Raw genomic sequence first — 27,225 nt, 5'->3', positions numbered from 1 at the left:
TCAGTCAACTCAGGTAGCAAGTGAAATTTCCAGTAGCATCAAAATGTGAAAATAACTGTGAAGAGTTTGATGGTGATGCTTCAACTAGAGTTTGAGACAAGGAGAAGTGACAGAATGGGAACTGAAGAGACAATAATGGAGGAGGGGGACCCCTATCTTAATAAAATAAAATTAGCTGGATATTGTGGTTCTGGCCTGTAGTCCCAGCTACTCAGGAGGCTGAACCAGGACAATCCCTTGAGCCCAGGAGCCTGAGGTTACAGTGAGCTATGTCCCATTGCACTCCAGCCTGGGCAATGGCGTGAGAACTTGTTGAGAGACAATGAGTAATTTTTTAAATTTTTATTAGCTCTATCCTATTCCACTTTTTGATGAGCTTTATTTTAACCACTATTCGGGGATGACTCTAGCCCCCTTCCTTTTCTTCCACTGCCCTAATTGCAAGATGAATATTGAATTTTGCTAAGCTTTTGTCCAATGGTTCATTAAGAAGTCCCTCAATTCTTATTTCCCTTGGCAGGTAGTTTAGAAATTCTAGTCCATGGGCAGGCATTTACAATAGAAGTTAGGAGCACAGCCTCTGGAATCACAGAGGCTGGGGTTCAAGTTTGGGTTCTATTATTTGCCAACTGATTTCTTAACTACCCTGTGCCTCAGTTTCCTCATCTACAAAAGAGAAATAGTAACAGCTGTTTCTTTCTCTTTTTTTTTGTTGAGACAGGGTCCCACCCTATGCCCCTGAGCAGAGTGCAGTGGGCGTGGTAGCTCACCACAACCTCAGACTCGGGCTGCGGGCACCCCGCTGCCTCAGCCTCCGGAAGCCGCTGGGATTACAGGCGCTCGCCGCGGCGCCCGGCTGGGTTTTTCCATTTTTTTCACGAGTCGGGGTCTCACTGTCGCTCAGGCGAGTCTCGAACTCCTGAGCTCAAGCGATTCTCCCTCCTCAGCCTCCCACAGTGCTGGGATTACAGGCGTGAGCCACCGCGCCCGGCAGTAACAGCTGTTTCTAAGGGTAATTGTGAGGATGTAAGCAGACGGGACTTGCAGACTGCTTAGCTTAGCGGCAGATACTGCCCCCTGCGTGTTACCTGCCGTCCTTGTCACTAGAAGGCTGCTCCCAGCAGCGCTGGGCTCTCTGTGTCCTGCAGGACGCTGCGCGCCCAGAACAGCTCTGCCCCACGTGGAGCGCCGGGCAGAGAGCAGGAAAGTGATCGGCTGGGGGGCTTCCTGTTTTCCCTCTTCCACAGGAAGCTACTTTCACCTAAACAAGGACACCTGCCATCCCTGGCTGGCCATTTCTGAAGATGGGTTTACAATCGTCAGAAGCGAAAGGAAGACCCCTGCCAGGGAGCCGCTCCCCAACAGCGCGCGCTTTACCAGGTACTCTGTCAACCGCTCCCAAAGTGGCTTTGTTACTTTCCTGATACTCACTCTTCCTCCGGTAAAATCCGGTTAGGACACGCGGGTGGAGCCTCTGGGAGGGTGGATGGGGAATCCCAAAAATGAGTGAGGAGGTGCGGGCGGGTGGAGAAGGAGTGCGAGAGGCAGGGGTTGGGCCGGTGGAGAGGGAGGGCGAGAGGCGGGGGTCGAGCTGGTGCGGGCGACAGGCAGGTGGGGTCCCCGCGGAGCCCGAGCGCACAGGGCCGTGGGAGAGCAGAAACAAGGACCTTGCTCTTGCGGGGACAGAACTCTTGCCTAGCGCTCTGTCTTGCACTGGGGTACCTTGTACCTAAACTCCTGATGAAACCTGACCCAAAGTGAGCGGGCAAGGTTTGCGCGGGCGCGTGACATGACGGGCGGAAGCTCTAAGATGCGGTCTGGCTGGCTCTTGGTACGATAGATATTGAAATGATTTATTCCTTCTTTCCAAAGACTCAGAAAACAGTTCAAATTAAGGGAAAGTAGAAAAAGCAATAGGAGAAAAAAAGAACACAGGTTAACTTAAAAGGCTAATTAATTTTCCAGAATTAAGCATTTAATGTGGCCGTCCAGCTTCCTGGTAGGACAAAAAGGGCACAAAGCGTTCCTGGTACGTTGATTTTAGTGTCAAGAGCATCTTCTAAGGAAGCAGAGGGGCTTTCCTATGAGGGCTAGAAGGGCGGCCGGCCGAAAAATTGCATCCAGTTTCCCAGTCTGGGTGTTGGACAGTCCCTCAGCTGGCTCCTCCGAGCCTGGCTTCCTGCTGGCCTTTGTACTGTTCACCTAGGGTGAGCTCCTATACATGCATTAGTGTGAAATAGCAGGAGTTTGCAGGGTACAGAGGTGTAGACTTAAGGGGAAGAATTGCAGGCAAAACCAATATGGTTTATTTGGGCCAAGCTTGAGGATTGTAACCCAGGAGTACAGATTCCAGTTGCCCTGCATATTTACTCCAGTTAGCAGGAGAAGGAAAGCTTTCTTTCTTTCTTTTTTTTTTTTTTTTTTGAGACGAGGCCTCACTTTGTCACCCTTGGTAGAGTGCCATGGCATCATAACTCACAGCAACCTAAAACTCCTGCGCTCATACAATCTTCCCACCTGTCTCCCAAGTGCCTGGGACTACAAGCACCTACCACAGGAACCAGCTATATGAGGAAAGCATTTTTAAAGGCCAAGAGTGGGGGTAGAGAGTGGGCTAATACTAAGTTGCTTGTCAGCAATTCTTGTTAGCCTATGGAAGTAACATGGATTAGAGATTGCCTATACACTATAGAATGTGGGTTATAGAGACCCGTGGGGCATTCTTAGGCTAATTTACACCCCCTTGTGGCAGTAGCACTTTCAGGAGACGAATATATAGCCGAATATATAGCTTCAAAGGGGAGTAGGTTGTGAGTGTGTTGATCTCATTTTAAGGTCTCTGATCCTGAAATTAAAAGGAATTTGATTGAGAAAGCTTCAGAGCAGAATCTCTGTTTAGTTCTCTGGAAGAGCATAGAAACACAGACACTTCTTTAAAAATGGCAATGGTATCAGAATTCCTCAAGCAGGCCTGGTTTATTGAAAATGAAGAGCAGCAGTACATTAATACTGTGAAATCATCCAAAAGTGGTCCTGGGTTGGCAGTGAGCCCCTATCCTTCCTTAGATCCATATGCAGATGTTGCTGCCATCCACCAAGCCCTGACAGTTAAAGGTGTAGATGAAGGGACCATCATTGACATATTAACTAAGAGAACCAATGCTCAGCATCAACAGATCAAAGCTGCATATCTCCAGGAGAAGGGAAAGCCCCTGGATGAAGCACTGAAGAAGGCCCTTACAGGCCACCTGGAGGAGGTTGCTTTAGCTCTGCTAAAAACCCCAGCACAGTTTGATGCTGATGAACTCCATGCTGCCATGAAGGGCCTTGGAACTGATGAAGACACTCTGATTGAAATATTGACATCAAGAAGTAACAAAGAAATCAGAGAAATTAACAGAGTCTACAGAGATGAACTGAAAAGAGATCTGGCCAAAGATATAACCTCAGACACATCTGGAGATTTCCGGAAGGCTTTGCTTTCTCTTGTTAAGGATGACCAAAGTGAGGATTTTGGTGTGAATGAAGACTTGGCTGATACAGATGCCAGGGCCTTGTATGAAGCAGGAGAAAAGAGAAAGGGGACGGATGCCAACGTATTCATTACCATTCTTACCACCAGGAGCTATCCCCATCTTCGCAGAGTGTTTCAGAAATATGCCAAGTATAGTAAGCATGACATGAACAAAACTCTGGACCTGGAGATGAAAGGTGGCATTGAGAAATGCCTCACAGCCATCGTGAGGTGTGCTACCAGCAAATCAGCTTTCTTTGCAGAGAAGCTTCAGCAGGCCATGAAGGGTGTTGGAACTCTTCATAAGGAATTGATCAGGATTATGGTTTCCCGTTCTGAAATTGACATGAATGATATCAAAGCATTCTATCAGAAGATGTATGGAGTCTCTCTTTGCCAAGCCATCATGGATGAAACCAAGGGAGATTATGAAAAAATCTTGGTGTCTCTTTGTGGAGGAAACTAAACATTCCTTTCATGGTCTCAAGCATTATGATCAGAAGATATTTTAATTATTTTAGTTATATCTTTTCTTTCTATAACATAGGCTTCATAAGAAAGTTTCTTCAGGAGGATCACAGTGTAGCTACCTGATTTCTGAAACATACAGCCTATAAATAATTTTTATATTACAACTCTGTATAACAGAGACAAGTTAGTTTTTTGTTTGTTTTTTGTTATGTTTACCTTGAACCAAAAAACCCCATACTCAAGTTGTTCTAGCAACATTACTTGGGGAAGATGTCTATGTAGAAGAAAATAAAATAATTTTATAAGAAAAAAAAGGATTTGCATTTGTCAATAAAAGTTCTTTCCTTTTCTCAGAGGACAACAGTTTTATCCTTTCCCTCCTCTGCCCACTCAACCCAGGGCTGGAGTATGTAGAGAAGAATGAGAAGCAATAAAGGTTTTGCAGGATTGATACCAAAGCAATGTTTAAAGCTGACTTTTTCTTAGCTGGGTGTTGTGGTAGGTGCCTGTAGTCTCACTACTGAGGAGGTTGAGGCAAGAGGATCGTTTGAGACCAAGAATTTGAGGTTGCTGTGAGCTATGATGCCACTATGCTCTAGCCTGGGGCAACAGAGTGAGACTCAGTCTCAAAAAACAAAACAAAAAAGCTGACTTTTTCTCTCACGGGCTTTGCTGTAGGCCCCTCTGACCACAGTTGTAGGTCCCAGGCAGCCTGCCTCCCTCTGGGGCCCTTCACAACCCATCAACCTCCTGCACTCCACACAACTCTAGCCTCTTTCACCAAGGTCTCCTCGACCCTCACAGGAAGCCCTCTTGGACAGGATTCCCTGAAAAACAACACTGGGACACAATTTTTCCACCATAAAAATTGTGGACTAGCACATAAAACCTAGTCCTGGGGAAACACACACCTGGGACCAGGCCACTGCTACTTCACTGTTCGTTTGTGTGAATTATAAGGCAGTTTCTGGACAGCCTCAAGCATTTGCAACTCTTTGATGTTGCATTAAAAGTTGCAAAACCAGGGCAGCGCCTGTGGCTCAGTCGGTAGGGTGCCGGCCCCATATACCGAGGGTGATGGGTTCAAACCCGGCCCCGGCCAAACTGCAACCAAAAAATAGCCGGGCGTTGTGGCGGGCGCCTGTAGTCCCAGCTACTTGGGAGGCTGAGGCAAGAGAATCGCTGAAGCCCAGGAGTTGGAGGTTGCTGTGAGCTGTGTGAGGCCACAGCACTCTACCGAGGGCCATAAAGTGAGACTCTGTCTCTACAAAAAAAAAAAAAAAAAGTTGCAAAACCAGTTTTTGGCCATCTCTGCAAGTTCTGTTTAGGTAGTCTAGCATCTCACCTTGCAGTAAAGTTCTTTTTTTGTTTGTTTGTTTGACACAGAGTCTCACTATGTCACCCTCAGTGGAGTGCCATAGTGTCACAGCTCACAGCAATCTCCAACTCTTGGGCTTAAGTGATTCTCTTGCCTCAGCCTCCCAAGTAGCTGGGACTACAGGTGCCCACCACAACGCCCGGCTATTTTTGTTGTTGTAGTTGTCATTGTTTAGCAGACCTGGGCTGGGTTCAAACCCGCTAGCCTTGGTGCATGTGGCTGGCGTCATAACCATTGTGCCATATATGGGCTCCGAGGCTCAGTATAGGAGTTCTTAACACTTTGTTCTTGGCTTTTTGTGGTCCAGCCAGGTTGAGTTATAGTACACTTTAATATTCTATTACCAAAATACTCAGTGCCCTGTGAAACACTGATGTGCGCTGGTGGTAAAAAGATAAAAAGACAGCCAGTCCCTGCCCACCCAAGAGTCAGATCTTCAGTTAGGGAAATGTACATGTAAAAGGCACAAACGTAACAGGCAGACTTATGCACAGGGTATTGTGGGGACCACAGGATGAAGACTTCTTGGAAGGGTCAGGTCTGGAGGGATTAAAATAGGAGTTTTTCAAGCCAAAAAGTCAGGTAAGTACATTATACGAGTGCAGACGGAAGAAGTGGGAAAGATCTCATTTGGAGGGTACAGGCAATTTATCATGTCCATAGAATGGGCAGAAAGGTCCAGTACAAAAAAAAAATGTGGATTTTATCCTTAAGGTGGTGACAATTATTGGAGGATTTGAAGCAGGGAAATAGGATCAAATTTATATTTCAGAAAGATCACAGTGCACTGTGCGGTATGAGCCTGCGGGAGAGGGAAAGGCAGATGGGAAATGAGAGCAGAGAGGAGACTATGGAGGCCTTAACTGAGCAGTGGGACGGATGAGAGGAGCCAAGGGACTCAAAGCTACTTAGCACATAAAACCAACAAGTGAGGTATAAAACTTCTTCCTAGATAAATACTAGAATACTAAAAAAATTTTTTTAAAAGGCATGTCTCAGGGACCCTAATATTGCTGTATTTACACAGTTCTTAGCAAGTGCCAGGTATGGTTCCTTACATGAACTGTCTCATTCAGCCATCACAACAATCCTATGAGGTCCATACTGTTGTCAATCCCATTTCACAGATAAGGAAACTGAGGCAGGCCAGGCATGGTGGCTCACACCTATAACCCTAGCACTTTGGGAGGCCAAGGAGTGTGGATTGTCTGAGCTCAAGGGTTTAAGAGCAGCCTGAGCTAGAGTGAGACACCACCCTCACCATCTCTACTAAAAATAGAAAAATTAGGTGGGCATCATGATGGGTGCCTGTAGTCTCAGTTACTCAGGAAGCTGAAGCAGGAGAATCACCAGACCCCAGGAGTTTCAGTTATGACACCATAGCACTCTAGCCTAGGCAACAGAGTGAGACTCTGTCACATAAACAAAAACAAAAAACAGAGGTGCAGAGAAGTAACTTGCTCAAGGGCATAATGCTATTAAGGGTTGGAGCTGGAATAAAACTAGAAGCTGAGTTTGTAGCCATTGTGTTTTCTTGTCTTTGTTTTCTGGCTTGGGTCACTGGGTACATAATGAGTCTATCAACTCAAAAGGAGAAAACCTTAAACACAAACTTGGTAAGTGAGCAGGATGAGAACGTGACTGTTTCAGTCTGGGACATTCTGAAGTTGAAACAATAAATGGAGCTTTCCAACTTGAGCCTGTAGAATGGCTCCTGCCAAGAAGGGTGGTGGGAAGAAGTAGGACTGTTCTGCCATTAATGAGGTGAGAATACACCATCAACATTCACAAGTGCATCTACAGAGTGGGCTTCAAGAAGCAGCCCCTAGGGCACTCAGAGAGATCCAGAAATTTGCCATGAAAGAGGTGGGGCCTCCAGGTGTGTGCATTCAAACAAAGCTGTCTGGGCAAAGACATAAGGAATATCCCATGCCCTATCCCTGTGCGCTTGTCCAGAAAACGTAATGGAGATGAAGATTCACCAAACAAGCTCTATACTTTGGTTACCTACGTACCTGTTAACCTCTTTCAAAAACCTATAGTCAACGTGGACAAGAACTAACTGGTGATTGTCAGGCACGTCAAATAAAGTTATAATACCACAGGAAAAAAAACAACAGATGGAAATGTGGATGTGGAGCTTGGAGTAGAGATGACTTCATTTGATAGGTGACAGCCTCCTTCCCAGAGCTTTGCTGCAGAACTTGGGGCTTTGAGAGTAAAGAGGGAATTTTTTACAACAGTTGAACAAATCCTTCTAGGGATGTAGGGAGCTACATAAATGCTGGCTAACAGAGGAGTCTCCTGAAGGAAGTAGAACATTCGCTTTTGGAGATACTGATGTAATCTGATTTTAAATGAAAACTTTCCTCTGTTGAGTTTACTGTTGTAGAGCAAAACATCACTCTGACCTTTGGGTAGACTTTGATGTTTGTGAGTCAGTTTTGCTATCCAGCTTGTCTTGGAATGGCCTCTGAATTCTTACCCTCTACCTGGAGTCATCCCTAACATCACGGTCACCTCATAGACCCTCTATGTTCATTTTGTACAATAAGCAAGTGCAGGCCAGTTTGTGAACTTCAAGCACATGGTGCCCTTGATTGTGCTATTGTGTGTTTTCTATCCTTTTCCTTATGAACAAATGATTCAAAGCTTTATTATTACTATAAAAGCCCCAATGCTGGGTGTGGTGGCTCACACCTATAATCCCAGCACTGTAGGAGGCTGAGGTGGGAGGATCATTTAAGCCTGGGCAGAATAGTAAGATCCTATCTCTACAAAAACAATTTTAAAAAATGGTATGGTGCTGCGTATCTGTAGTCCTACCTGTGGCTGAGGCACAAAGATCAGTTAAGCCCAGGAGTTTGAAGTTACAATGACCTATTACTGAAATACTGCACTCCAGTATGGGTGATAGTGAGATCCTGTCTCAAAAAAACAAACAAACAAACAAAAAGCCCCCAATTACTTTTAAGAGCAAACAGAAGCTGTACTTCTGGTTTGGCTTAGTGCCTCATCCTCCCTCCATGACCACGAGTGCAATGACCCTCTTCTACTCTGCAGCAGCAGCCAGCTGAGCTCTGGGAGCCCGGGGTGCTTTACAAGCAAGGTGTCCGGAAGCACCTACCTCCATGTTCATAGACACCTACTGACTGACCCTAGGAGTCGGCATCACTCAACTGCACAGCCAGGCCTGAGGGACACCAGGTCACATGTGCTTCCCCTTTCTAAACCCAGGTGTGTTGCTGTCATGGGAAATCTGATCATGGTCCGAGGGCGCCATTACTGGGAGGTGGAGGTGGACGAGTGTTTGGACTATACAGTTGGTGTGGCCTTTGAAGATGTCCCTAAACAAGAGTACCTGGGAGCAAACCGCCTTTCCTGGTGCATGAGGCACACATTCACACCATCAAGGTAAAGGGAAATCTGGGTATCCAAGATTAAAATTTGCCTTCAGAAGAGTAGAGTGAGAGGTTTTCACTAATAATTAAAGCCCACATATGTTTCACAAACTATTAAAGTCACTTCCTCTGAAGTCCAGATGAGAAAAGAAAGATCTTTGGAAAGATCTATTCTACTCTTAGGTGCATTATCTCATTTACTTCTCAAAACTGTACTATCCCATTTTACAAATAAGACAGCTATGCCTCACAGCAGTTAGATCATCTAACTGTAGCATGGCTTCAGAGCTTGGATTGAAACTCCAGGAGTCTGGCTCCAATGACTGCATTCTTAACCTTTAAGCAATTGATTTTTCATTTATGTTTGGCTTCAGTGTTATTAAGTGGACAGTTTAATTTGAAGCCCCAATTCCATTTTTTCAATTAAATGTGGGCAACAGGCCTAATGGTCATACCTAATTCTAGTTTGCTTCTGCTGCTACACACTCAGTCTATACCTATGTGGTGTGGTTCCATTGGGGGAAGCATGTGGCTACCCTGGGGGAAATCCGGCAAAGCCCAGCCAATGGACAGAACTTTCGGACTTAGAAGGCCATAGTTACAACCCTCCTTCACCTCAAAAACAGGAAAAAAGAAACCCCCAAACCACACTGCTTTCTGTAATATGGTGCCTCTGGCTCTCTTTGGCTTGCTGAATCCAGTGTTCTCAGACCGTGATCCTCCCTCCTGGTTATTGAAACGTTATCTGCCATGCCCAAGCATGAGGGGTTAGACCAACTCTCCCCCACTAAGAGACTGAGACTATAATGAACTCTACTAAGCCCCAGACCCAGTTTGGGGAATGCAAGGATTACTATGTACTGATCCAGACAGTTTGGGGATTCTGCCTATATTATGACTACAGAGCAAAGTCTTCTCTTCTTTAGAAAGGTAAAGGGCAAAACTCAAGGAGCAGAAAGGCTCCCTGGGAGTCTGTATGCAGTGGAAGAGGTGTGTGTGTGCGGGGGGAAGACAGTAGAAGAGGGTTGGAAACACAAGACAGAAGACAAAGAAGTACAGGCAAGAGGCCAAGTGCTAAGGCAGCTTCTTGCACCCTGCCTTGGCAGGATGGGCGTGCGTATTACGAGTGGAGGACATGGATACGATCTTCTAGTAGACTCTTGTTTTTTGTTCTCTAGTATTAGACTATTAGTGGTGAGAGGGAAGGACTCACAGCTTCTGGCAGCTACTTAGTTAAGAAAAGATTAGATAAGGTGAACTGAGACAGGGATAGGCTGGCTTGCCCTGACACACTTGGACTGTACTCCAAGTGTTCATCCTGGTATGGTGGCACACAGAGCTGTTCAGGAAATTCCTGTGGCTAGTTTTGGTTTCAGCCATTTTCAAAGCACAAAGGATACAGAGCACAGTTAAAAGGCACTAGTACACATGCCACATGCATCCATCAGTTGATAGGCTCACTGAAAGCCTCTCTCAGTTTGAAAGTTTACAAATGTGAGTGTACAGAAGGGCTTACACCAAAAGGTCCATTTTATGAGATGAAAGACTATGTTTCAAATGTTTTTTTTGTTGTTGTTGCAGTTTGGCCGGGACTGGGTTCTAACCCTTCACCCTCGGTATATGGGGCCGTGCCCCACCCACTGAGCCACAGGCACCGCCCTCAAATGTTTTTATTACAGAGGAGACAAACACTTGAGCCTTGAAATCCAAATTGTTTAAATGTGTTCTATTTCTGGGCGGTGCCTGTGGCTCATTCGGTAAGGCGCTGGCCCCATATACCGAGGGTGGCGGGTTCAAACCCGGCCCTGGCCAAACTGCAACCAAAAAATAGCCGGGCGTTGTGGCAGGCGCCTGTAGTCCCAGCTACTTGGGAGGCTGAGGCAAGAGAATCGCTTAAGCCCAGGAGTTGGAGGTTGCTGTGAGCTGTGTGAGGCCATGGCACTCTACCGAGGGCCATAAAGTGAGATTCTGTCTCTACAAAAAAAAAAAAAAAAAAGAAAAAAAAAATGTGTTCTATTTCTGTGCTAAGTTTGATGCAAATGAGTTCATGATATACTATATGTAAATTTCTTAGGTTGAAGGTTGCTCAAGAACAATCAGAGTTTGAAAATGTGTTTCTTAGGACAAATTTTAGAAAAGAACTATAGTTTAGAAAGTGTAGTTATTGAAATGACCTGTTACTTCAGTAGTCATTTAATATAAGAAAATAACAAAATCATAGGAGCATGAATAAAATTAATATGAAATGTTCTGTGAATAGTCCATCTATAGAATTTCTGATGCTTTCTTATTTCAACATTTGATTTTCAGCCATAAGTATGAATTTCTGCACAACAGAACAACTCCAGATATGAGAATAACATGTCCCCCAAAGAAGATTGGCATTCTACTAGACTATGAAAATTCAAAGTTGTCATTTTTCAATGTGGACATTTCTCAGCATCTGTACACATTCAGCTGTCAGCTTCACCAATTTGTACATCCCTGTTTTTCTTTGGAAAAACCTGGGTGTCTAAAGATACATAATGGTATTTCCATGCCAAAGTCTATCACTTTCTGACCATTCTGACGTCCAGTCTCCTCTCTTGAATTCCTAGGTCTCTTGCAGCCACTCCCACCTCAGCTGGCCAACCTTGGCATTCAAGTGACATGCAGCCAGCACACTCTGTGGCTCATATCACCGGCAGACAAGTGTGTGGCTCTCATTTCAGTCGACTTGGATTCCATGCACTGCTGCCTATATGATACTAGGGTAGCCATGACCAGGCCTGGCTGTAAAATGAGGGCTCAGACTAAATGAACTCAAGTCTTTGAAGTTGTCAAAATGTATTTGTCTTATTTGTATATATGCAGAGACTCTTGAGTCTCCAAGATTTACAGAGCTCAGGGGAGGAGAGAAGCCTTAATGGCTCCAACAGCCAGTACACTAATGACCTTTCACGAGTCAATGAAGAACAGACTTGAGAAGGCCACAGGCTGCCCAGGAAACCAGAGACCTCATACACACCCTTCGTGATGCCTTCTCCCCTTCTGTTTGTCCATAGTGAGCAGCACTGTCTTTATAACACCCCCATGCTGCTCTCCAATTCTGAAAGTACCTCTATAATGCCTAATTCCATGAAGGCAGAGATGGTATCTGTTTTATCACTTGATCCCCAAGGGCTAACACATAGTAGCTGACACCAAATATTTGTTGAATAAATGAAAATCTTCATCTAGCTCTCTGTGAAGGATGCCAGGGCTCTCTACAGCAAAGGATCTATGCCCAGGAAAGGGGAAATCTTGAGGGAGGCAGTGAGCAACAGAAGGGCATGTATGCCCTAATAGCAAGACTGGGCAAAGGGAGCACCCCTGCTACTATAGCAGCTACACCTACGTGTGGTGCTTCCACTGTGTGTGTGTGTCCAGGAGGGAGCCTGGGGGATAGATGGAGATAAAATAGAAAACATTAGTTGCAACTGATTCTACAAACTGTCCTGCCATGTAAAAAGAACCAGATTTGAAATCAGAAGACCTATGTTCAATTGCTACTTTATAGCTACTTTGCCTTAAGACCCTGGAAAAGTCACCTTATCTCTGGAGCTCCTGTTTCTCTTTAATAAACAAAAGGAAAAACACTTGTCTCACAGGACTGGGAGACTTAATGACAAGCTTGAGATCACCTAATAATATATAGTATATTCCAAGTGCACAACAATTTGAAAACAAAACATCAGCCTACCACAGGGCAAAGCTGAGCACTAATAGGCCTGAAGGTGTCCTGCCTCACCACCCCCACGTCATTGTGAACTGAACGTCACCCAACTCTGCCAGCTGCATTCCTGGTTCTCCAGTTCCAATTTCCAGAGCCACTTAAGCTCTGCACCAGCAGCATTTTCAAAGCTTGTGAGTCAAGCTGCAGAGAACGGCCATTTGTGAAGCAATTACCAGAGACAATTCAGTTTTATGTCCCATGAATGCCTCTCTCTAAACCCAGAGATGACCTAATCTTATCACTATGTCAGCAGTTCTCAATGTGTGGGTCGTGACCCACAGGAACTGTATTAAAGGGTTGTGGCATTAGGAAGAACCACTGACTTATGTGTTAACTGGAAAAGTGTTTCACTTTAAAACTTTCCTGTTTTCCAGTACACGAAAAGTCTAACACACTGAACACTTCTCATCTCCTGCTGAACTCTGCCTACTGGTATAAGCAGCAGCTCAGATTCCTGAACTAACAACTCATCCTGACAATAGCTCATTATAAGACCTGCTCCACCGCACACACACCTGCTCTGCTGGGCTGGATCACTACCCTGAAATAATAAGGAAGGTATAGCAGATGGAAGCACAAAAATGGTTCAAGTTATAAATAATTGTATGTGTGTGTACACTCAAAAAAACTCTCAGCTACTGAAATAGAAACTACCAAGTAGAAAACAGGATATCACACAGATGGCACGTTTGATTCAAGATTCTAACAGGCTTTCTGGAGTACTTTACATGTTAATATGAACATGGGTAAATGGAAAAAAAACTGGACACTTGCAAGTTTTAATAAAATTTTTATTTGACTCAAAAAAACTGTCTAAAACTATCTTTGACATTTAAAATACACTAAATAAGGCAGATGACCAAGCATCCCAGTTATTCCGCATAAAGAACCTTTGTTGTTACATCTTATTTAGAAGAAAAAATAACTATAACAGAACCAAATGGAACTTTTGTTTTTTGTGAAATATTCTAATTTCTTAAAATGCCATGAATAATCTGGTAAAACTAAATTCAACAAGGGGAAGGATTTACCTCAAGGCCATGTTCACCTGCAACCTGCTGATAAATCTGTTAAAAAACAAAATAGAAAAAGATTTTTAACAAATTAGACCACTGGAGCCACAACCCCCAACACTGGGCAGTTAAAACAAAAGATACCAAACTCTGTTCTTTCCTTAGCTTTACTGTGTCACTTCCTAACTCGAGAGCAGGTCATGAACATGAACTTAGGGCTCCCCACTTTAACCAGGGAAGGAGAGCATGGAAAACAGCCACAGCATCGTGACTTAAACGTGGGTTTAGTAATGTGGAACACAGTATTCAGAATTGAAGGTACCCGTATTAGATAGAATTGGAAAGTTGGTTACATAAAATTACATTGGTTTCTGATTAAATTAAAATTGTCTTTTATTTAGAGATTAGATTTCTGCTGTTTCAAATGCTATACGATCACATGTATACATCTAATTTAATATTTATGAGCATGTACTTGGCCATCAGTATCAAGCAGAGCAAATGCATGGGCAATGGGGCCTTTTTCTTAATACTTCCAGTCTTCAAACATGGGTATTAAAATCACATTCCTGGCTGGGTGTGGTGGGTCAAGCCTGTAACCCTAGCACTTTGGGAGGCCAAGGCAGGAGGACTGCTTGAGGTCAGGAGTTTATGAACCTTGTCTCCACAGAAAAGAGAAAAATTAGCCAGGTGATGGTGGTGCTTATAGTCCTAGTTATTTGGGAGGCTGAGGCAGGAGGATCACTTGAGCCCAAGAATTGAGGCTGCAGTGAGCTATGATCACGCCACTACCCTTATGTTCATGCAACAAAGTGAGACACTGTCTCAAAAAAAAAAAAAAAAAAAATATATATATATATATATCTGTGACCAGTGCAAAGAGGTTCAGCCACCAGAAATCTTTCTGGACTCTATGAAGACTGTAGTACAAGAAGAGTCCTCTCCTCAACTTAACAAAACACCTCCTCCAATTCTAGTCACCTTCCCATCAATTAGTAAAATAAGATTCTCGTGTGTTCACTATATCTTTCTCTACCTTTCTTGTCCATAAACTTAATATTCCTATTTTCTGTAGAAAGATAAGGAAAGTGTATAATTGCTGTTGGTAGATAAGTAGATCTTGAATTTATTTTACAAACAAGACCTGTTCTATCTACCTTTTCCTTTAGGAGGCTAAAAGCAGAGTCACTTGACTTCAAGGACTCTATTTCCTTAGTCTCCACAAGTATATGACCAAGTCCAGCTCCTAAAACACTGTTCAACATATCAAGATATTAAAGGACAGATCATTTATAAATTGAAGCTTCAAGAGATTTGAATTCTTTCCTATGTTTGCTTCACTAAAACCAATGGTTAATCTATCTCAATGCAAGATAAGAGTTTTTTATTTGAAAAGAAGACCCCAGGGTTTGGTGCCTGTAGCTCAGCGGCTAGGGTGCCAACCACATACACCAGAGCTAGTGGGTTTGAACCCAACCCAGGCCTGCCAAACAACAATGACAATTACAAAAAAATAAAAATAAAAATAAAAATAGCTGGGTGTTGTCGTAGGCACCTGTAGTCCCAGCTACTTGGGAGACTGAAGCAAGAGAATTGCTTAAGCCCAAGAGTTTGAGGTTGCTGTGAGCTGTGACGCCACAGCACTCTACTGAGGGTGACATAGTAAGACTCTTGTCTCAAAAAAAAAAAAAAAACCTGTGGTGCATCTTACAAGGGTATATATGAAACTTAGTAAACGCAGAATGTAAATGTCTTTTTTTTTTTTTTGTAGAGACAGAGTCTCACTTTACCACCTTCAGTAGAGTGCCATGATGTCACAGGACTCACAGCAACCTCTAGCTCTTGAGCTTCCGCGATTCTCCTGCCTCAGCCTCCCAAGCAGCTGGGATTACAGGTGCTTGCCGCAACGCCTGGCTATTTTTTGGTTGCAGTTCTGCCGGGGATGGGTTTGAACCCGCCACCCTCGGTATATGGGGCCGGTGCCCTGCTCACTGAGCCACAGGCGCCACCCAGAATGTAAATGTCTTAACACAATAACTAAGAAAATGCCAGGAAGGCTATGTTAACCAGTGTGATGAAAATGTGTCAAACAGCCTATAAAACCAGTATATGGTGCCCCATGATCGCATTAATGTACACAGCTATGATTTAATGAAAAAAAAAAAAAAAAAAGAAGACCCCAGGTCAGTATCTTTTCTGTACCTAGGAAGTCTCCTAGAAAAGAGTGTGACCATGACCTGGGCACAGCAACTGCCCTAAATGTTAGAGTTGCTACTGAAGAGGTGCTGGCTCTTTTCAATACATCATGTCTGACTGTTTCACTGACTACTTCACAAATTGTTTTCTGCAATTGCCAGTCCCAGAAAAAAAATTAAGCCCAATTCACTGATTGCTTTTTCTTTACTTTCCCAGACTTTAACAGAAGTAGTTTTTCTGTTCTATTTTTCCTTACTATTTACAAAGTAAATAGTTTACAGGTGATTCAAACAACGCATAATCACTCATAGACAATAAAATGTTCTTGTGTTATAAACTTGGATTCTAATCTTGCTGTCTCTCCCATTCTCATTCCTAAGCCTCTTCCTTCAAAGTTTAAAATATTCCCTTAAATTAAAACAGACTGGATTGGAAACAGGAATGTAATCCATTCACTGGGAAGGTACTCAACCAACAAAACTGAGGCTTCCCCACTGTGAGTTTTAACAAAGGAGGGGCGTGATTTTCAGAGGTAGGTTTACTAGATATACACATTATTTCCTGGCAAACCTATTATTCTGCCCCATCATATTTACTTTTAAACATCCATCTAATTAAGGGAGAAAGGGGCAAGGAGAGAAAAGAAAAACAAGGAACATTACCTAAAAATAAGGCTATCACTCTGACAAAAACTGTATTCATATGCATACTTGGTGTTGTCTTTTGCACCATTTATAATCAGAAGCCAGCCACAAAGTCCTAGGAGCCCAAAATGGATCTCCCCTTCCTTGTTCACCTAATGCCTATACAGTTTTTCAAAAAATCACCTGTTGGAAGCACTGCCTAATTCTTCACTCTCCCAGGCTGAGTTAAGTGCCACACACTCACCTCTTTTAGAACACACAGTGGATAGACTGTTAACAGTTGACTTGTCTGCTCCACTTCGCTGTGAACAACTCAAAGGCAAGCACTGTGCCTTCACAGTCTCTGAATGATCAGAACGTGGAAACAATTGCTTTGTACTTTCAGGGAGCTCACATACCTGAAAAGAGATATCAAATTATCTTTCAAATCAAAGGAAAAGCCTCTTCACTAGAAAGCAAAGCAGCTTTCAAATTTGTGTGTGCTTGGTGGGTAGAGGGGACTGTTACAAATATGAAGCAAAAATATCAACCTCTCTTCTGTCCCAAAACACCTGAGGAATGTGACACTGTTCTTAACAGTGCTCCCTGGTGACTTCTTACCTGGGAAGAGAGGAGGGAGTGTAGAAGATATGGGAGGTGGAAAGATGAATGTGGTTTAGAATGTGCTTCCAATCACTGCAAGAGACCTTCTACACTCACACTTAATATTTATATAGCTTTGAATATTCTTAAGACAGCCCAAAGAGCTATAAATGTGTGAATTTTAAATGTTCTGAATTATGGCCAGGCTAAGTGGCTCACACCTGTAATCCTAACACTCTGAGAGGCAAAAGTGGGAGGATCACTTGAGCTCAGGAGTACAAGACAACTCTAAGCAAAGCGAGACCCCATCTCTACTAAAGTAGAAACATTAGCCAAGGGTGGTGAGTGCCTGTAGTCCCAGCTATTCAGGAGGCTGAGGGGTAGGATCACTTGAGCACAGGAGGTTTGAGGTTGCTGTGGGGTAGGCTAAGGCCATGGCACTCCAGTCCAGGCAACAGAGGGAGCCTCTTTCTCAAAAAAAAAAAAAAAAAAAAAAATAGGAAAGAAAGATAAGAAGAAGCAATTGTGAATTATAAATTTGGTTTGAATACCCTGGAGACTAGTGAGTGGAAGCCATCCCTTGGTCACTGAGTAAGCTTAACTGTCTTACATTTACAGCACAACATGACTGTGTGCTATCTGCTAGTTTTAGAGAACATTCTATGCTATAAAGGTAATGACAAACTTAGGGACTTACACAGATCACAAGTAATTCCTTCTCAAATGTCAAGTGTCTTTAAAAATGGAAGCAGCTCCCTCACATATGATAGAGAGCAACAATTAAAGCACCTGCCCCAAACCATTCTCGCCAAATTTATGTATTACCTGACAGGTAGAAATAAGATGGAGGCATCCCCTATTACTGAAATCATATTCTTTCTAAAAAGGAGATGAATGGCTAGAATTTTCAAGTAGTGGGATCTCACATTCCATTGTTTTATTTTATTATTTATTTTTTTGAGACAAGAGTCTCACTCTGTTGCCCAGGCTAGAGTGCCGTGGCATCAGTGTAGCTCACAGCAACCTCAAATTCCTGGACTCTTGCTCAGGCTGGTCTCCAACTCCTAGGCTCAGTTGATCCTCCTACATCAACCTCCAGAATAGCTGGGACTACAGGCATGTGCCATAATGACTGGCTAATTTTTCTATTTTTAGTAGACCCAGGATCTCACTCTTGCTCAAGCTGGTCTTAAACTTCTGAGCTCAAGTGATCCTCCTGCCTTGACCTCCCAGAGTACTGGATTACAGGTGTGAGCCACTGAACCTGGCCATGTTCTATTACATTAAATCACAAATATATGTTCCTAGTCCTTCAGTTTCCCAAATAACCATATTATCTACCTGTCTACCAAGGATTTCTATACAAAATTAAGGCATTTTAAACACTATTTACCCATTCATTTAACAACTATAAACTCAGTAGCAGTAGTAGTCTATGTACTAACTTACCAGTGAAAAGTCATGAGCTCTGGAGGAGAGAGAAAGGAGATAGAAGATGGATTCTATAATATGCTGAGGTTTCTGGTAAGGAAAAGTAATTTAATTGGCCAAAGGAATGAGTACAACAGACTGCCAGTGGCTTGTGCATGTTTAAATACAATGAACTGGTAGTTTTCTCTTCTTAGCCCCTGATTCTCTAGTTGTCCTAAACCACTGTCTGAAGTCATATAAATAGACAATGGAGCGGGTGGCACCTGTGGCTCAAGGAGTAGGGCACTGGCCCCATATGCCAGGGGTGGCGGGTTCAGGCCTGCCCAGGCCAAAAACTGGAAAAAAAAAAAAAAAAAGGCAATGGTGGCTCATGACTATAGTCCCAACACTTTGGGAAACTGAGGTGGGAGGATTGCTTGAGGGCCAGGAGTCTGAGATGAGCCTCTGCAACATATTAAGATCCCAATCTCTACCAAAAAAAAAAAAAAAAGAAAAAAAGAAAAAAAATTACCCAGGTGTGGTGGTATGTGTCTGTGGTCCCCAGTGCTCAGGAAACTCAGGTGGGAGAATTGCTTGAGCTGAGGCGTTTGAGGTTATTGTGACCTATAATTGCAACACTGCACTGCAACAGAATGAGAAGACCTTGTCTCTTAAGAAATGCAACTGGATGAAAAGAACACAAAATTGACATCTGTTTGTGTCCCTGTGCCTGGAATTATACAGCTCCTGAAAAAACAAGACTATGTTTATTATTGCATTTCTAAGGTGACATGATCTGCTCATGTCACAATCACTTGCAACAGCAATCATTTGTCTACATAATCTAAAATTTCTTTAAAACATTTAGAATGTCTTGATTAAAGATGGCGGCCGAGTAACAGCTTCCCTGCAACTGGGAACAGTGAGTCTGGGGAGACAAGACTCCAGGCATCTCTGGCTGGTGGGATCTGCCTATAATCATCCCTTTGAGGATACAGGGAGCCAGTAAGGGACTTCAGGGCCCCAAGAGGAGGACAAAAACAGTGGAAAACTGGCAAGTGGTTGCGTGTGTTCCATCGACCTAATCACGCCGGCAACCATAAGTAAAAGCAGCAGTGAGACTGCAAACCAGAAAGGCCTTACCTGTGAACTGTTTCAGTGTTCTTGGACTTGGCACTCAGTTGAACTGCCTTGGGGAGAGCTTGAGCAGGAGTGTGGAGAACTTTGGGCATTGTCTGGGGCCCCAGACTGAGCCACTGAGCTGGGCACAGGAAGCCACTGAGCTGGGGCAGAAAAAACTGCCCCGGCAAGCTCCGCCCTCAGGGTCTCAGAGCAAGGATTAGGCGGGTCAAAGTAACCTACTGACTGAGCAGCCTAAAGGCGGGGACTGAGCTGCCTTACAGCCTTAATCCTTAGGGGCAGAGTAAGACGGTTTTGGCACACTGGAGCCTTGGGCTGTTGCCCTGGGTAGAGTGCCATGATGTCACAGATCATAGCAACCTCAAACTCCTGGGCTTGGTGCCACCCAGACCTCCATAAGAGCTGTGCAGCGACCCCTGACCAGTGACCCGCACCCACCGGGCCTCCACATTCCCTGACCAGGAACTGTGGGAGCCACGCAACCCTGCGTCCTCCCAGCTTCCACACTAGCCTGTTCATCTGGACAGGGACTCTGGTAGCTGCGTGCCCTGTCTCTGCGCAGAGCTCTTCTCCTGGCCAGAGACTGCTGGAGCCTTGGGCTCTCTGTGCCAAAGTGGGCGCCTGGCTCTCTGTGCCAAACTGGGCGCCTGGCACTCCCAGAACCGTGCGCACCACCCCCAGCCCTGTTGCTGGATCCGGGTATGTCACAAACCGGAGCTGCTTCCACAACCAGAACTCCCTAGCTAGAGCAGCCCCAGAGGAACTACACAGGGTCACTCCCTACAAAGATCCAGCAACAATAGAGTGATCCGGCTGGGGTCTAATCTTGGAGAGATACCTCCCGAATTCTGAGGACAGCCAGAGGCAATGGTGAAAAACAATCATGAGGCGAAATCAACAGAAAAACTCTGGCAATATGAATAATCAGAGTAGATCAACTCCCCCAAGGATCAATAGGGCAGAAACAGCACAAGACACCATGCACTAACAAATAGCTGAGATGTCAGAAATTGAAGTCAGGATCTTGATAGCAAATAAGATGGAATTAGAATTCCAAAAGTTACCTCAAGAATTCAACGGATTCAAAGACCAAATGACCAAAGATTTCGACACATTGAGCCAAGAAGTTGCATCCTTCAAAGATCTGAGAAACACAGTAGAATCCCTCAGTAACAGAATGGAGCAAGCAGAAGAAAGGATTTCTGACATTGAAGACAAAACTTTCGAACGCTCCCAAACCCTCAAAGAAGAAGAGAAATGGAGAGCAAAAACAGACCACTCTCTCAGAGAACTCTCGGATAATTTGAAGAAAACCAATATCCGTCTTATAGGGATCCCTGAAAGGGACGAAGTGGCTTCACAAGGCACAGAGTCTCTTCTCCATGAGATTATGAAGGAGAACTTTCCAGACATGCCAAGAGATTCTGAAGTTCAGATAGCAGACAGTTTCAGAACTCCAGCATGACTCAACCCAAATAAGACATCCCCCAGACACATCATAATCAATTTCACTAAAGTTAATATGACGGAGAAAATTCTGAAAGCTGCCAGACGAAAGAAAACCATTACCTATAAGGGGAAGAATATCAGAATAACTGCAGATCTCTGTGCTGAAACCTTTCAAGCTAGAAGAGGATGGTCATCGACTTTTAATCTCCTAAAACAAAATAACTTTCAACCCAGGATCCTGTACCCAGCTAAACTGAGCTTCATTTATGACGGAGAAATTACATACTTTAACGACATTCATGTTGAAGAAATTTGCCACAACTAAACCAGCTCTCCAGGACATTCTAAGACCTATCCTCCATAAACACCAGCATAATTCTCCACCACAAAACTAAACCCACCCAAAAAATTTTTGATCAAATTCCAACTTCAACAGTTGCAAAAGGTTTAAAAATGTCCACCAGTCTCTCGAAAGGCTTATCAATACTCTCAATTAATGTGAATGGTTTAAATTGTCCTCTAAAGAGGCATAGGTTGGCGGACTGGATACAAAAACTCAAGCCAGATATCTGCTGCATCCAAGAATCGCATCTTACATTAAAAGACAGATATAGACTCAAGGTGAAGGGATGGTCATCTATATTCCAGGCAATTGGAAAGCAGAAAAAAGCACGCGTTGCAATCCTGTTCGCAGACGCAATAGGCTTTAAACCAACCAAAATAATTAAGCACAAGAATGGACACTTCATATTTGTTAAAGGTAATACTCAATATGATGAGATCTCAATTATTAATATTTATGCACCCAACCACAACGCACCTCAATTTATAAGAGAAACTCTAACAGACATGAGCAACTCGATTTCCTCCACTTCCATTGTAATTGGAGATTTTAATACCCCTTTAGCAGTCCTGGACAGATCCTCCAAAAAGAAGCTAAGCAAAGAAAATTTTAGATTTAAACTCAACCATTCAACATCTGGACTTAACAGACATCTACAGAACATTTCATCCCCCCAAAAACTGAATACACATTCACGCCACCTACCAAGACTTAGAACGAAGTGGAAATGTTGAACAGGCCTATATCAAGTTCTGAAATAGCATCAACTATACAAAATCTTCCTAAAAAGAAAAGCCCAGGACAAGATGGCTTTATGTCAGAATTCTACCAAACATTTAAAGAAGAACTAGTACTTATACTATTAAACCTCTTCCAAAATATAGAAAAAGAAGGAATATTACCCAGCACATTCTATGAAGCAAACATCACCTTGATCCCCAAACCAGGGAAAGACCCAACAAGAAAAGAAAATTATAGACCAATATCATTAATGAATATAGATGCTAAAATACTCAATAAGATCCTAACAAACAGAATCCAACAACACATCAAAAAAATTACACACCATGACCAAGTCAGATTTATCCTAGGGTCTCAAGGCTGGTTCAATATACATAAATCAATAAATGTAATTCAACACATAAACAAACTTAAAAATAAAGACCATATGATTCTTTCAATTGATGCAGAAAAAGCTTTTGATAATATCCAACATCGCTTCATGATCAGAGCACTTAAGAAAACTGGTATAGAAGGGACATTTCTTAAACTAATAGAGGCCATCTACAGCAAACCCACAGCCAATATCGTATTGAATGGAGTTAAACTGAAATAATTTCCACTTAGATCAGGAACCAGGCAAGGTTGCCCATTGTCTCCATTGCTCTTTAACACTGTAATGGAAGTTTTAGCCATTGCAATTAGGGAAGAAAAGGCGATCAAGGGTATCCGCATAGGGTCAGAAGAGATCAAACTTTCACTCTTCGCAGATGATATGATCGTATATCTGGAAAACACTAGGGATTCTACTACAAAACTTTTAGAAGTGATCAAGGACTATAGCAATGTCTCAGGCTACAAAATCAACACCCATAAATCTGTAGCCTTTATATATACCAACAATAACCAAGCCGAACAAACAGTCAAGGACTCTATTCCTTTCACAGTAGTGCCAAAGAAGATGAAATATTTGGGAGTATACCTAACAAAGGACGTGAAAGATCTCTACAAAGAGAACTATGAAACTCTAAGAAAAGAAATAGCCGAAGATGTTAACAGATGGAAAAACATACCATGCTCATGGCTGGGAAGAATCAACATTGTTAAAATGTCCATACTGCCCAAAGCAATATATAATTTTAATGCAATTCCTATTAAAGCTCCATTGTCATACTTTAAAGATCTTGAAAAAATAATACTTTGTTTTATATGGAATCAGAAAAAACCTCGAATAGCCAAAACATTACTCAGCAATAAAAACAAAGCAGGAGGAATCATGCTACCAGACCTGAGACTGTACTATAAATCCATAGTGATCAAAACAGCATGGTACTGGCACAAAAGCAGAGAAGTAGATGTCTGGAACAGAATAGAGAACCAAGAGATGGATCCAGCTACTTACCGTTATTTGATCTCTGACAAGCCAATTAAAAACATTCAGTGGGGAAAAGATTCCCTATTTAAGAAATGGTGCTGGGTAAACCGGCTGGCAACCTGTAGAAGATTGAAACTGGACCCACACCTTTCACCATTAACTAAGATAGACTCTCACTGGATAAAAGACATGAAAGTCTTGAGACATGAAACTATAAAAATACTTGAAGAAAGTGCAGGGAAAACTCTTAAAGGAATCGGCCTGGATGAATATTTTATGAGGAGGACTCCCCAGGCAATTGAAGCAGTATCAAAAATACACTACTGGGACCTGGTCAAACTAAAAAGCTTCTGCACAGCCAAGAACATAGTGAGTAAAGCAAGCAGACAGCCCTCAGAATGGGAGAAAATATTTGCAGGTTATACCTCCGATAAAGGTCTAATAACCAGAATCCACAGAGAACTCAAACATATTAACAAGAAAAAAACACATGACCCTATCTCAGGGTGGGCAAGGGACTTGAAGAGAAACTTCTCTAAAGAAGACCTACGCACAATCTATAAATACATGAAGAAAAGCTCATCATCCTTAATCATCAGAGAAATGCAAATCAAAACTACTTTGAGATATCACCTAATCCCAGTAAGACTAGCCCACATAACAAAATCCCAAAACCAGAAATGTTGGTGTGGATGTGGAGGAAAGGGCACACTTCTACACTGCTGGTGGGAATGCCCACTAATATGTTCCTTCTGGAAGGATGTTTGGAGAATACTTAGAGACCTAAAAATAGACCTGCCATTCGATCCTATAATTCCTTTACTAGGTTTATACCCAGAAGACCAAAAGTCACAATATAACAAAGACATTTGTACCAGAATGTTTATTGCAGCCCAATTCATAATTGCTAAGTCATGGAAGAAGCCCAAGTGCCCATCGACCCATGAATAGACTAGCAAACTGTGGTACATGTATACCATGGAATACTATGCAGCCTTAAAGAAAGATGGAGACTTTACCTCTTTCATGTTTACATGGATGGAACTAGAACATATTCTTCTTAGCAAAGTATCTCAGGAATGGAAGAAAAAGTATCCAATGTACTCAGCCCTACTATGAAGCTAAATTATAGCTTTCACATGAAGACTATAACCCAACTATAGCACAAGACTATGGGGAAAGGGCCAAGGAAGGGGAAGGGAGGGGGGAGGTTTTGGTGGAGGGAGGGTAATGGGTGGGGCCACATCTATGGTGCATCTTAGAATGGGTACAGGCGATTGCACTAATGTACACAGCTATGATTTAACAATAAAACAAATAAAAATAAAATGAAACATTTACATACAGCAGTTCTCAAATTGTGGTCCCTGTGGGGGGCTATGTCTCTAAGAGCCTTTCAGAGTGTAGTGAGTATAATGCCATCTGCATAGTAATATTAAGACATTATTTGCCCTTTCTCCTCTCATCCTATGAATGAACAACAGAGTTTAATCAGAGGACATTTATCACTCTAACAACTAATGGAGTGTGTGCTTATAGATTCTTGTGTTTAAAAGCATTTCTCAGTTTTTAATTTCTAATGTCATAAATATTGATATAAATAATCTACATAAACAAAATCTCTTTGGAGTCCTTAATAATTTGTTTTTTAAACGAGACAGGTTTCACCCTGTCACCCAGGCTGGAGTGCAGTTGCATGATCATAGCCCACTGCAGCCTTAAATCCCTGAGTGTTTAAGCAATCCTCTTGCCTTAGTTTCCTGAGCAGCTAGAACTACATGTGCACACAACCACACCTGCTAATTTTTCTTATTTTTTGCAAAGATGAGGTCTCAATATGTTGTCCAGACTGGTGTCAAACCCCTGACTTCAAGCAATTTTCCTGCTTCAGCCTCCCAAAGTGCTGGTATTACAGGCATACACCACCACTACCAGCCTCTCAATAATTCTAAAGGGGGTCTTGAAACCAAAAAGTTTGAAAATTGTTTATGTATTCATGGCTGCCCTACAATGAACATCTCTCAGGTATCCTCAAACTTTTAGAACAGGGGGCCAGTTCACTGTACCTCAGACCGTTAGAGGGCCAGACTATAGTTAAAAAAAAAACAAAAAAAACTATGAACAAATTCCTATGCACACTGCACATATCTTATTTTGAATTAAAAAACAAAACGGGAACAAATACAATCACACTGCCTCATGTGGCCCGCGGGCCACAGTTTGAGGACCCCTGAATGATCAGTCATAAGATTTCCCCTACATGATGCCAGTTTTTCATCATTTGCTAATGTGCAGGATGTTTTCTAGACTTCTTAGGGTCACTTATTTTCTTCACAGGCTTGGCACTTTCCAACGACGTATGCCCATTTCATTGCATGAGAAAGATAACAGTAGTAATGCACAATGCATTGAAACAGCACCAGCACCAAATGTACTATTAGGAAGATAGCTGGGGGTTGATTGCAGTATACTCTACAGCATCTCACCCTGCACGTGGGGGCAACTTACGGGTTCTTATAATTGGTTTTTGATTCAGATAGTTTTGGATAAACTTCCATGAGTTATTACAGGAAATAATCATAGAGCTCAGAAAAGCAATCAGATCTAAGTCTTCTAAGGGGAGAAGATATCTGTTTAACAAACCCCAAGCCTTTCTGTGTAAAAGTATGTAACACGGAATGCAAGTTCCATCTTCACATTTTGTTATTACATACATATTGCAGAATAAGAAATGACAAAGCGATAGCTACAAAGTATGGTAAACTCCTGACACATAACGACTTTACCTTTGATGAATTCACGCTGTATCTAAATGTCACCACCCTCTTCTCTCCTCCTCATTCCCCACCCTCAGAAGACAAATTGTTTCATAATCCAAAGAGACAGTATGAGGTAGAGAAAAGAATTTTTGGCAGGAAAAGAAGATCGCGCTTTTAGTGCCGGCTCTGTCACTAAACAAGCTGGGTAACTTTTGGCCTCTCTTCTCTCACTATGCTTCGGTTTAAGGTGAAACCAGGGCGATGACCACAATGGCTTTGTTCCTCCTCTAACACCAGATGATTTTGCAGTCAGATTCAGGAAGCTTAAAAATTACCAATTCCGTACGTGTGTTTTAAAATTAATGCAACAAGTCCTGCTGCCTCAGGGGTGACCGATTCAGAATGTCTGAGTTTGCACAGGCCCTCCTTATGCGACCCAGGATAGCATCACCTATGTGAAAGTTGAAGTTCTTTTCCTTAAACTTCACTCTAGTGCAAACTTCTCCCTTCCAGATTTATATTTATATGCACCGCAGCTCCACTGGCTACCAAACTCGCTTTTCAAAAGAGGTAGAGAAAGCAAAGCACAGTGCACTAAGAACGAGGCCCAGGACGCTGGTGGCGCTGACAACGCGATGGATACATCGACCTCCCTTCCATCCCGGTTCCCTGACGCATCCCCTAATGCCCGACACGCCAGCTTGCCTACTAGGACGCCGGTGTCACCCGCCGCGAGGAGTGACCTGAGCCTAACCTCACTCCACGCAACAGAGGGTAGCCAACCCTCCGCGGTCCGCTCGCCTCTTCTCTGCTGTCGTATCATCGCCGCAACACCGCTCTCCTTCCGCCGGAAAAGACCCCTTTCCGGGTTTCTGGGTGCAGGGAGGAAGTCCCGCCCCCCGTGACGGTGTGGACGTAAAGGGCACGCGAGGCGCGGTGCTCCGGCTTGGAATGATCTGATTGGGTGATGCTACCTTCGCTGAGGGACTCCGGGGACGCGGGTACCCGACTTCGTTGCTGCAGGTGCTTCAAGCTATAGTGGCGAGAGGGTCGGGGGCCATTCGGCCGAGCTTGGA

The 27,225-nt window shown here is 43.2% G+C and overlaps 2 protein-coding genes, 1 long non-coding RNA gene and 1 other non-coding gene across 7 annotated transcripts in view; 2 read left to right on the top strand and 2 right to left on the bottom strand.

Moving 5' to 3' along the window:
* Positions 1–4,282, top strand: part of LOC128589246 (annexin A1-like) — a 104,079-nt gene extending 99,797 nt beyond the window's left edge. The window contains exon 2 of the mRNA XM_053596204.1: positions 2,900–4,282. Coding sequence (XP_053452179.1) covers positions 2,940–3,980 — 1,041 coding nt within the window. The 5' untranslated portion in view covers positions 2,900–2,939 and the 3' untranslated portion in view covers positions 3,981–4,282. The remainder of the gene's footprint in view (positions 1–2,899) is intronic.
* Positions 1–15,706, top strand: part of FSD2 (fibronectin type III and SPRY domain containing 2) — a 60,690-nt gene extending 44,984 nt beyond the window's left edge. For 3 of the 4 annotated variants that reach the window (XM_053596201.1, XM_053596200.1, XM_053596202.1), the window contains exons 11-13: positions 1,248–1,380; positions 8,601–8,777; positions 11,075–13,313. In XM_053596201.1, the coding sequence (XP_053452176.1) occupies positions 1,248–1,380; positions 8,601–8,777; positions 11,075–11,324 (560 nt within the window). In that variant the 3' untranslated portion in view covers positions 11,325–13,313. Of the gene's footprint in view, positions 1–1,247; positions 1,381–8,600; positions 8,778–11,074; positions 13,314–15,302 lie in introns of those variants that run through there. The other variant, XM_053596203.1, reaches the window with a different exon arrangement.
* On the bottom strand, positions 13,450–26,978 carry LOC128589249 (uncharacterized). The gene is made up of 3 exons (XR_008380874.1): positions 26,904–26,978; positions 16,616–16,769; positions 13,450–13,585 (listed from the first exon to the last, which is right to left on the bottom strand). It is a non-coding gene; the product is annotated as an uncharacterized LOC128589249 (long non-coding RNA).
* On the bottom strand, positions 14,629–14,754 carry LOC128589500 (small Cajal body-specific RNA 15). The gene has a single exon (XR_008381065.1). It is a non-coding gene; the product is annotated as a small Cajal body-specific RNA 15 (non-coding RNA).
* Positions 26,979–27,225: the final 247 nt, after the last annotated feature.

Source organism: Nycticebus coucang, chromosome 6 (assembly GCF_027406575.1).
Source record: "Nycticebus coucang isolate mNycCou1 chromosome 6, mNycCou1.pri, whole genome shotgun sequence".
Taxonomy (NCBI): Eukaryota; Metazoa; Chordata; class Mammalia; order Primates; family Lorisidae; genus Nycticebus; species Nycticebus coucang.
This window is presented reverse-complemented; position numbering and strand designations above follow the sequence as displayed.